This window comes from Vicia villosa, linkage group LG6, assembly GCF_029867415.1.
Source record: "Vicia villosa cultivar HV-30 ecotype Madison, WI linkage group LG6, Vvil1.0, whole genome shotgun sequence".
Lineage (NCBI taxonomy): Eukaryota > Viridiplantae > Streptophyta > Magnoliopsida > Fabales > Fabaceae > Vicia > Vicia villosa.
In genome coordinates, this window is record NC_081185.1 from 151,602,795 (window position 1) to 151,615,546 (window position 12,752).

The 12,752-nt window shown below is 30.2% G+C and overlaps 1 protein-coding gene across 1 annotated transcript; it reads right to left on the minus strand.

Moving 5' to 3' along the window:
* Window positions 1-7,687: 7,687 nt before the first annotated feature.
* On the minus strand, window positions 7,688-8,380 carry LOC131612781 (uncharacterized). Its single transcript, XM_058884527.1, has one exon. The coding sequence runs from the start codon at window positions 8,299-8,301 to the stop codon at window positions 7,804-7,806; it is 498 nt and encodes a 165-aa protein (XP_058740510.1). The 5' UTR covers window positions 8,302-8,380; the 3' UTR covers window positions 7,688-7,803.
* Window positions 8,381-12,752: the final 4,372 nt, after the last annotated feature.

Here is a 12,752-nt window from a genome sequence, read left to right on the forward strand (position 1 = left end):
ATCTTGGTTTTGAAAAAGATTTTATTTGGTTTTTCCTTATTAAACATAGTATACAATATCTAAGCAAGTCCAGTCAGCCAAACAAAGAAATTAAATGTCCAGTCAGCCAGATTTCTCATGCACAGTCAGCCAAACAAGAGATAGGAGGGCAAACCTGAATCTCGCCCTAATGGCAGGGGGTGAATATGTATTAACCCTAAAATGAAATTACCATTAATATCATAAAATCAACAATACATAAGGGATTTAAATATAGATCAAACATTACATTTCAATATATAGGAGGACGTTGCAACATCTTTATAATATCTTCGCCCGATCTCAAAATCATCACATCCAACTCAATTAGAATTTTTAATTCTAAACGGAAAAAGTATTTCACACAGCCCTTAAATCTGCGGTCGTCTTCAACTCAAAGTTACTGATCTCAATCTTCCATTCTTTGTCCATGGATGGCAAACGGTACTCGATCTTCATAATTTTTGGATTGTCGTCGTATGATAGGAGCTCTTGTAGTGTGTATGTCAGATCTTCAACAGGGGTGTATTCATTGATCTTAAATAAGCATGAGGCTTTCACACCGTTAAAGTAAACATTTCTGAGATGTCAAATGTTGTTCATTCTAGCATGTAATGTGTTTTGGTATTAAACAATGAGACACGTACCCCATATTGATAGTAGTGATAGGTAATTATGGACCTTAGAAATTCTATCTTTTATCAGGAAATTTTTCAGAAGTGTATATATGATACCCCCTTGTTATCGTGTTCGGGAGATGTATTTCCATAACCTGTCAGAACAAAATAAAATTTTGTTCAGGACATAAATAGAATATCTAATGAATGCAAAATATTTTCATAAACTTCAAAATGTATGTATTAGACATGATAACACATTAATACAATGTTACTTATAATAAATTGATAAATAAATACTAAAATGAACCGGAAGACTTGTCCCTAACTAAATCTATAACTATTGGTGGTACCCCTTTTATTTTTGTTTATTTGATTCTCTTTCAATTTCGCTCAATTTGATGAACTCTTGCATCCTTTCAACAAAATGGTCTGGCGTGTAAGACAAGATTGGTTCTGTATATGGCCTTAAGTTTTAATGATGACCTTACATGTTATCTTAAAGAACAATTATATATACTCACAGTTTCTTTCTAGATTGTGGCTTTTGCCTTGCAGGTTTAGACTCAGGCATGTGACATCATCAGGTTCTGGAAAAATACTAGTGTTGTGTTACAATGGAAGTCAAGATTCTAGAATGCTACTTCTGCAACGGTTCTAAGGAACATTAGTATACGAGTGTCTAATCGTGACTTTGCAAGGAAGCTTTCGAGACCTTCTAAAGCGTTACTTTTGTGTCCCATATTCTGAAGATGCTGAAGACGAGGTTCTGTTGAACTAGTTCTAAAGATCTAAATACATCTCTTCAAAATACCAAGTACTGAAGACTCTGAAGACAATGTTCTGCTGAACAGGTTTTGAAGACTCAAAGACTTAGGTTCGGAAGACTCAAGTTCTAATCATCTATAACATGCTTCAATCAACTTACAACAGAAGCCTCTGAAGACTTAGAAGATCAAGAACGACTTGCGTGTGATGGTAAGCATAAAATTGCTAACGTAAACTATGACCTCTGCTCTTACAGGGTGGCGTAAGGATAGTCCTATCTGTACTTGTTATCTACCACTTCCACCATGACCGTTAGGGACTTTACAGATGTACTTTATATTTATTATTCTATCCACCAACGGATCTATCCTTCTCTATAAAGGAAGTAATTGGAAGAATTTAAAATCAATGAATCAGTTCTACAAACTACATCAAAGCACTACACAAACTTTGTTGAGAAAGTATTTGTATAGTTTTTTATTTTAGCAAGAAACTTTTGTTCATATCTTGCTTTCAACATTTTTGTGTTGTTGTATCCTAAACATTGTGTAATCTGCTTATTAGAAGCATCTCTATACACACACTTGTAATTAACGTTGGTTGATGGATGCCTTAGGGGAGTAAGTGATAGTCAGAATTGTCATGAAGACTTTGGTTGCTGTCAAGGTGGTTTCACGATAAGGATCAACTGAACTTGTTGGAATTGTCATCAAGGTTGATCATAAGCTTATTGTGGTTGTATGTAATCGTTGGATTATAGTGGATTAAGTCCTTGTTGATAAGGCAAAATCACCTTGGTGGGTGGACTAGAGTAACTTCGTTAACAGTGAACCAGGATAAAAATAACCAAGTCATTTATTTTTATTCATTTGTTAACCTTGTGTTTTGAGTAGCGAAAAGATCATATTTGGTGCAATCCAATTCAAACCCACATTTCTTGTGTTTCTCGCACCTTCATGGCCAAGTCTCCGCTTCATTAGTTGAATGAGTTGTCCACTCCAGTGATGTAAGGGGTATAGGGCATCTTGATTTCAAATAAACTTGAGCAAAATACCGCGAGTTTGAAATTCACCTGACACACATAATACAATCATTTTGATTTTGAGGTGTTGCAATGCGTAATGGAAAAAATATTTCCTCGAAATCGTATCATGTAAGATCAATACACACTTTATCATACACACTTGCTATGAGATGACCCATTTCCGAGAAGTGCATCCATTTATCTTCCGGTGTAGGTCCACTAACGCAAGGAACAAGAGAGTGATAAATTGTTTTAAAATTTATTTTATTCCTGTATAGTCGTGTGTATGATTCTTTATTGGCCCTCAACTCTTGGATAAGTTGACGTCGAACAAGTGTGTGATATTTTTCTCCTTTACCGAGTAAAGCAGAAACTGCTCGAAATCTGCAATTACCGTCACCCTCTACATTGACAATCGTTTAATTATTTGAGCGTAAAAATCGACATTTTGTCAATGAACGAGATTTTTTATGGAGGCAGTGAATGAGGTGGTTTGCTAAAGCGAGCTCCATTGAAAACACTTTTCTGAGATTTCGGAGTCGGTGAATCTAGATAAATTTTGTCAACATGTTCAAAATGTAAATTTTTTCAACTTCAAAACATGATTACTGTGAGTAATGAGGCTTGAAATAAATGAACTTTACCTTGAATTTCAACTTCTTTTGCTCCTTTTAATTTGATGAAACACAATAACAAAGTTTTGGTGTGAAAATCTTGATTGAGAATAGAAGAGTTTTTAGGAAAGGGTATGGAAAATTTTTGGTGTGAAAATCTTGATTGAGAATAGATGAGTTTTTAGCAATTACATATTTGATTTTTCCGGAAATACATCTCCAAAATAATCTGACATACAAAGGTGACAGATAATAAAATTTTTGCTTCAAATATTATGCAACGGAGATGTATCTTCGAAATAAAATTTTATTTGTCTCCAAGGTGACGGTATCTTTGCGTGATGTTGTGTAATACAAATAGTGGATCCAGAAATATATTTTCAAAAATTGATAGACATTTTCAATTTCCCATAAATTTCTTTTCTACCTCATAAAGTGAGCTAATAAATTCTCCGTTTTTATAAATATTATTTGAAACTTATCTTTATTCATTAAAGTTGTTAAGTCTCTTTAGAAAATTTGGAGCCAAAATTAAGATTTTTTTGGTAATTGTATATTTTCATTTTATTTTTATATTATTAATCAAAATTAAGTTTCTTTTAGTAATTATATATTTTTTATTTTATTTTTATTTTTTTAGTTATTTATTAAAAATAAATTTTCTTCAACTAACTCTTAATTTTCTCATACTAACTTTTATACTATTTTAGTAATTTTTATATTCATCTTAATTTCACTTTTCTAAAACTAATTCTTATCACTAACTAAAATTATTTATTTTTAGTTATTTAGTAAATTTTCGTAGTTATTTTTATTTAAAATTTTTAATTTTTAACTTTAATTACATTATTATTAATCTACGTCCAATGTCATAATTTTTTTTAATTTTTAATAAATTTTACTCTAAAAAAATATTTAACCCACTTATAGTATTATAATCTTTATCATTTTTATTATTTAAGATATTGTTGGAACAACAACATCGGGGGAGGTGTTGTTTGCCAATTTGTGGGAGACACACCACTTCTCCACCTATAACCTTAAGGTGATAGGTGAGTGGGTTATCCCACTTATATATGCTTAAGTTACCCCATGCATATCCAATGTGGGACTATTATTCACACTCACACTTCTATTTATTCTTAACACTCTCCCGCAAGTATGAGTCCACAATGCTCACTTTCTATGTGGAAACTCCTCTTCCACACACTTGTATCTGTTGACTCTTCAACTACATGTATTCATTGATTCTCTTCAACTACATATATTTGTTGACTCTCTTCAACTACAAGTAAGTCGGTCCCTTTCTCGAAACAAAGACTCATGAAACCAAATGTTAGAACATACAAAACAATCAAGGTGTATCAATGGAGAATTTGGTTCAATTGAAGAAGATGAAGATTAAAGAAATTAAGAGAGAGAGAGAGAGAGAGAGAGAGAGAGAGAGAGAGAGAGAGAGTAATTGAGGGTGAGTGATCAAATTGGCATTAACAATAATGGGGAGTGGTGAGCTCCTTTATAGTACATAGTTACAAATGATTAGAAACTAAAACAACAGCCAAAACAGAAAAATAAAACAGCTAAGCTTCAGTGTAACTGGTTACAGCAAACAGCGTAACCGATTTCGCCACTACACAACTACTTCAGTTTCTGGTATCGGAATCGTAACCGATTGCGGTAACCGGTTACGCCAACTGAAGTGCTAACAAACAGCAGTTTCAACAACTATCTCACAATTAATTACATTGATCAAACCTCGTTCATTCACCTTTTTGTCCATTTTCTCCTTAACCACATTACCATCGTTATATTTGTCCATTTTCTCCTTAACCACATTACCACCGTTAACTAAATCTCACAACTCTATATATATAACCTCTATTCCATAAAAAATTTATGTCATATTCCATTACTATTTGGATCATACCTTTAATTTTCAGTTATGAATCAGGTTGTTTTATTTGTATGTATAGACTTTGGCATAACAAAATGCACTTCTTTTAAAAGTATTGTTGAAAACTCTAAGTGTTGAGATATTTTTCTATTATTTTTTCTCTTAAACATATCTCTATTATTCCATTAGTATCAAATTAAATATCAATTTTACACAACATTTTTATTAATAAGAGTTTTTCTATAATTTTCATTTGATTTTTTATAGATGTATTTTGAGTTCTAATGCATGCATAAAATTATATTTTTTATTTGTTTTGTCGTATTAGTTTCTGTTTCTATAAAATGAAATATCAATTTTAGAAAATAATTTGTTATATTAAAAAGGGTTAAATATTATTTTAGAAGAGTATTTCAGGCTCCTAATGAGGAGCCCTTGGTCTGTCAGGATGTAGTGGATAGAATTAGAGGGAGGGTGACTCAACATAGCAAATTTAAACTGTTTTTGGATGCCCTTAGTTAGTTCTAGATTTGTTATTATTTTGATGCTTGGATCCTCTTGGATCAGCTTTGTACCCAAACTGTTTTTTTTTGGAATATATATATATATATATATATATATATATATATATATATATATATCCTATTTGCTCCAAAAAAAAAACGTTTATAGTCCCTATAAAATTATTAAAGATTACTTTTAATCCCTATAAAAAAAAGTCGATTTTTATTCCCTATAAAATTACTTTTGCACTCACCTTTAGTCCCTCTACAGAGACTAAAAGTGAGTGTAAAAATAATTTGGGTTAATGAACTTTTTCGTCCCTTTAAATATTTCAAATTTCATTTTTAGTCCCTCCAAAATTTTCCTTCAAGAAATCGTCCCTTCAAAATTTTTCTTCCGAACTTTTGGTCCCTAACGTCAAATTTCGTAGCTAATCGGTGGCTAAAGTCGTAGCTAATCTCTAGCAAATTTGACGTTAGGACCAATAATTTAGACGAAAATTTTTGAAGGGACGATTTCTTAAAGGAAAATTTTGGAGGGACTAAAAATGAAATCTGCAATATTTATAGGGACCAAAAAGTTCATTAACCCAAATAATTTTGTAGAGACTAAAAATCAACTTTTTTTATAGGGGCTAAAAACTAAAATTGAGATATTTATAAGAACCAAAAAATTATTTAACCCTATTAAAAATATTATTAGAAAATTCTTCTATGTAATTATGCACAACTATTTTATGACATATAATTATATATTATTATTCCGTGCATCCACGGACAAACGTTTAGTATAAATTATAGGGTCATGCTCGATGCATTAATTACGCATATTTCCAAGAAAAATTTACTTTTTAAAACCTCACTCACCTACATGGGCTATTCTCCATAATAATATATTCATACCCCTAAAATGTAAACTATCATTAAAAAAATTGGCTCCAATCGAAAGATTTTGTTTATTAATTTATATTAAAATTTTAAAATTATTTTATTTTATTTTTATATAATAAAACTTCCAATATAAAATATTTATACTAAATTTCATTTGATAGAATTTATCATTTAAAAAGATTAACTTTTTTTCTTTGAATCTTTATTATAATAGAGTAGAACAAATGTGGATAAATTGAAATTTTGGTCTTATCATTAAAAAAATATATTATATAGCTCATTGGTAAGAAAAGGACGTTTGGTCCACTTTCATTGAAACAGGCATCTTGAAAAAGAAAAAAATAGTAAAGAATAGTAAGTTGAAGATACAAAAACTAGTTGAAAATAAATAGTATGTCTACAAATCATAGAGAGAGTTATTAAATTTGTTCTACCGACTTGTGATTATAAATATTTTTTATAAAAAAGTAATATGTTAAATTACAATTTTAATTATTTAATTTATTTAATTAATTAGTTTATTTAAGATTTAACCAGTTTTAATTTTTCATAAAAAATCATGATATATTCATTTTTTAATTTATAAAATCTCACGATACATTTACATATGATAATTTGTCATTATTACAAAAAAATGCCATTTAAAAAATAAAAAATATTATTAATTTTAAGAGTAAAAAAATGAGAGAGAATTAATATTATTTAAATTTAAATGAAAAATTAATTTTGTGAATCAATTAAAATAGGGAATCAAAATAATAATTAAACCAAAATAATAATGAAAACTAAATTGTAGTTTAATTTTCCAATTATATCTGATTTATTAAATTAATTATCATATTTAAAATTCATTTTTTATCCTTCTTTCACTTTTTTTTTAAAAATAAAATTAACAAAATATTTTATTTTTAATTTATATTTTATCTATAAAATTTTAAAAAAATATAATCTGTTTAAATTTAAAATAGAAGATCAGTTGCAAAATAAAATATCAAAAGTATGATTAAAAGTTATAATAATAATAATAATAATTTGTATTATTATAATTATTATTAATTTACTTAAAAAATAATTAATTTATAAATATAAACAATTTTAAAATTCACAGATTACATTCATTTACTCAATCTATAACAGATCGAGTTGGGCTAACATATAAAAAAAGGCCGAAATAATTATTTGTTTTTTTCTTAAAATTAGGATAGGGCCATTTTAGGGGAAAGTTTCTGATCTCTTGAGATAGTTATCTTTTCATTTACACGCAAAGGTTTACCAATAACATGATTTGATTTATTCTTCAAGTCGGTGAATGTTTCAAAAACAAAAATACTCAAAACTCAAAAGGAACAATAAACATATATAGAAACTAATTTCATTTCATTTTAAATAAATAAGAGTTACCTCTAGATAAAAGTAAAGTTAACTTAATACTGAAATTTCAACAACAATAACAACCAATCACATGAATCTAAAACTAGACCTCTTTAACACCACCAACAGTTCCAACACTTTCATTGACTTTCTTAATCTCTTTCACATCACTTGATTTCTCATCAACTTCAAAAGCTGAAACTGGAAAAGTCTTAAAGAGCCCAGCAGGAGTTTGGAAAGTGATTTTCCCAGTTGGTGGATCATCAACATAAATATCACTAAGTGTAATCCAAATGAAAAGCTCTTTGGTTTTCACACCACTCAGTTTCTTAATCTTACCTTTCTCAACATGAGCAGTGACTTCAGTAGCATAAGAAACAAGTTTTCCGATCTTTTCAAACTTGTGTGTTATGCTGTTCTTCTGTTTCAGCCAAACAAAACCTGTTTCTTCGTTGTAACCAACTTCTATGATGTCTTTCAATGGTAACAGACCGTTGGGGAGACCGACTTCTCTCAGAAGCTCCTTGGATTTCACCCGACAGATTTCATCTCCATGGTATACCTCAGATTTCGATTTGATTTCTTCGGTTACCAACGACATTGTTTTGGGTTACTGTTATTCGAAGGAAGGTAAATGATACTGTTTTTAAGTTGTTTTGGTGTGTGGTTTCAATTGGTTGTGGTTGGGTTCTTATATACAACTCATTTTGTGAAATTAGCCTTCTATTTTCCGTTAATTTCAACAATTGCCATTGATGTTTATTAAATGTCACATTTAATTCCTTATCTTCCATAGCCAATAGCCACCCACTAAATTAAATTGTTACAACCAAATAATTTCTATTATTTGTTACAGCAAAATAATATTTTTTTATTAAAAGACACAATATTGAAATGTGTTAGTAAATGACATAAGAGGAGGGTTAGTAAAAGATACAATATTAAAATATATTTTTAACATTCAACTGCATGCCCGATCCTTTGCAGGAGCAACAGGTACAGATCCCAAATTTTAGAGGATTTTAAATTTTTTAAAAAGTCTAATTTTTGTCATTAATATTAATAAATATATAAATTAATATAAAAAAATCAATAAATAAAAAATATTATAATAAAAATTCAATATAATCAAAAAATATAAAAATAAAACAGGGGTAAGATATTGAGAGATATTAAGATCAACCATGTGAGAATAGCATTACGGAGACTGTTATATATATAGAGAGATTTATAGTTCATTACATGTTATAGTCGATGTGAGACTTATATACAAATATACATACATATTCTATTAACAAATAAATACATATTCTATCACACTCCGCTGTCGAAGCGAGAGGTTGACAGACGCTAACAATGGTATGAAAATCATCAAAGACAACTCTAAGGAGACCTTTAGTGATCAAGATATCAACAATCTGGTGCCGAGAAGGAACATGAAGAATGCGAGGGTTTGCAAAAGTTGCAATTGAGAGATGATTTACAATTTTTCCGTTCAAAAGTTGCAATTGAGAGAAGATTTGCAATTTTTCCGTTCAAAAGTTGCAATTTAGAGAGGGTTTGCAATTTTCTCCTTAAAAATTGCAGTTTGGAGGGTTTGCAGTTTTCTCCTTAAAAATTACAATCATTTGAGAGGAAGAGTAATTTGTCATTGTAAAATTAGAAGTTAAATTATATTTTTTTAGTTTTATTGTTGAATTTCTTGCTTCTTTTCTTCTTTTATGGGTATGCTTTCGCAAGCGTAGAAATTTATTTTTTGTTATTTTCCCAACAATTACAACGGGCGTGTGACTATGGTTATAAGTTAGATATCACGTTACTTATAACTATGGGTGAAAGAAACAACCGTTGTGAAATAATTCATAAGTCTTGAATTCGAATCCTAGCAACGTCATTTTTGGGTTTTATTATTTTTGATAACGCTTTACTTATAACAATGGTTGAGCTAAAAACCGCTGTGATATTATTTGTTTTTTAATATATTTTTCTAGTCTACATAATTCCCTAATTTTTAAATCTGAATATCATACTAGAAACAGCAGTACACCCATTTGTGAATTGAAATAGACCAAAAATTGTATTATATCAATGATACAATTTCATTAGGAACCAAAAATTATATATTACATTAAAACCAAAATGGTACAAAACAACCTACAATGTACACATCATTACATCAAATAATACTATCTTGTCGTCTTGGTGTCTCGTGTCTTGGTGTCTTGACTTTAAACACCCATTATTTCAAATAATAATAGTTGTTAGAAAATAACATCATTAGCAATTATAACATACAATAAATTATGAATGAAGAATATAAAATACTTACTTGTTAATTTTCCATTTGCCTTCTTGATGATCGTTATGAATAACATGCACATCATTTCTGTCAACATAGGCATTTGTGTTGCGCAAGAATGAGTGTAAGGAATATCAAAACTTTCATCATCACAACGAAGAATGTTTTTTTTTTCCTTTTTTGAGAACAATTGACCATCTCATCGACAAGTCCGTAGGGCCTGTCACATAAAAAATTTGTTTTGCTTGAGTAGCCATGATGAATGGTTCGGTCTTACAAGTTGCCTTGCCAAGGTCAGCTTGTGTGAATCCTAAATCATCAGTTTGTACACCAATGTTATTAGGAACCCACTTGCATATAAAAAAGGCACTTTGAAAATAACATAATCAATCTAAAAAATCTCTTCAATGACACCATATAACACGGTGGATGCCAAAATAGAATTCTTATCTTTCGAACTAAAGAAATATATGGATTTGGTCTCAACCATAACTCCACTATTTTGTATTGTACTACGATCATCTATTGCTTTTGTATAAAAGGAATGATTATAAATGTCGTATGTCGTCCAAGTTATCTTAGTAATTTTTGGCATGTACGATAACCATTTGATTATCTCTAATGCACCTGCGTTTGGGTTGGGCCAACAACCTTGGGGAAATTACTGGCCCAACAACTGCATCTTGGAGTCCCGAAAGCCCTATTGGGCCCAATTGTATGGGACTCACACGGTCCAATTGACCATACATAATATCTGGATTTTTCCCTCTAGAAGTTGACTCAGTACAAAAGTAGACTTTCTTTGGTACCTAAGATCTAACTAGGGGCGGAGTAGAATTGGACTCGATGCGACGTGACTCAACACCACCAGATTTTACCACCAACTCATGAATTTTATCCAATCTAGAATTTCTTTCAACTTTCTAAAGATGTGCCACATCTTGCCTGACCACTTTAGAGCTAAGGTTTCGAACCAATAAACTGTCTGTTTCTAAGGAGCAAGTTTTTCCTTGAACATGTTCTGACCCTCCACTCGGTGGAAAACTTTACTTTGGTTCTATATTTGATGTTTCCTTTTAAAGCTAGGGACATTCACAAAAATATTTTATCTTCCAATAAAAGCTGTCCAACTTAGTTGCAAGAAGCTCTTCATCACGAACCTCAAAAAATCAGACAAAATTGTATATTCTACCTTTGATTTCCTATTTAGAGGCAATAACCACCTCATCAATATCTCCAAACCTCTAAAATTCATTGTACCTATCTTTCGCACCAAACGAGTCAAGGAAAGACGTGAAAAAGAAAGAAGAACGCCTACGAGTTGTATTCTCCTTCATAAAACCATTTGTTCCACCCTTGTTATCACAATGATTTTTAGTTGTAAAAGGACTGTTTCTGCGCTTAGAAACTCGCCTTCGACCATCGTCTACCTTAGTGCGGTCTATATTCATCATGGGATGGTGGAATAGGAGCAAAATAGTGCCAAAAAAAATAGTTAGAGAGAAGGGAGAGTTTCTCTATCTACCATTTATTTTAAACAAACATGTCTTTGGTCATACACTACTACGGAAAAGCGATACCATAACGGTTGGAGAAGTCTTGCCACAATGACTGACCAACCATTGTGAGGTAAGGTGTGATTGTATGTACGATGCTTTCCATCACGGTTGCAAGGTCGTTGTGATAAACTATGTAGCGCGTTATTTATCATAATGGTTAGCTTAAATAACCATTGTCACAAATGTAAGGTCATGGGTTTGATACCAAGCTGCAACCAAAATCTAAACGCTTTTAAATCACGACGGGTATATATCAGAACCGTTGTAATATACTCCAAAATTCGTTAAGTATATAAGAGTTTATTATAAAATATGAGATTGCTTATTTTTCCTTGCCCCTCATTAATCATATACAACAATTCAAATAGATTTTTAAGATAATATTCTGAAATATTAAATTATTCTTGAAAAACAATTTTAACGATCCAATGTTTTTCGAATTGCATGCATATTGTAATTCATGATTTCCTCGTTAATCCATAGAATTTAATTCAATCTCAAATTCTTCAAAGTAATGTTGATGAATGAATGTCTTCTGAGTCTTTCACACAAAATTTGATTTCATCCTCTTTTCTAGTTTATTTTCAAACATCAAGATTTGTGTGAAAGACTCAGACTGACATCTATTTATCAACATTGTTTTGAAGATTTTGTGGCATTGAATCAAATTCTATAGGCTAAAGAGGAAATTATGATTTATAATATGGATGCAATTCGGGGAAAAACATTGGATCGTTAAAGTTGTTTTTCAAAAATTATTTAATTTTTCTGATTAATAACTAAAAAATATATTTAAATGAATGCATGTTTAATGAGTGGTTAGTGAAACAAGAAATCACATATGATATAACAAACTCACTAACAAAAATATCAAGATATATTGGGAGAACTTGATAACTAATTGTTCGTGTAAGCTATGAAGAGTTGAAAACATGTGTTATGTATTGAAATATTATATGAAAGACTCATATAATATTTTCATAGCGAACACAAGTTCGCAACTGTCTTAGATCCATGTTCACTGATAAGTATTTACTGCTACATCATTGATAACATACAACATCATCAACATACAATAACATACAAATAAACACTTATAATTTTAAATAAAAATAGTTGTAAGTGAATAACCTTAAAAATTATAACTTACAGTTAATTATGAATGAAGAATATAAAATACTTGTTATTTTTCTC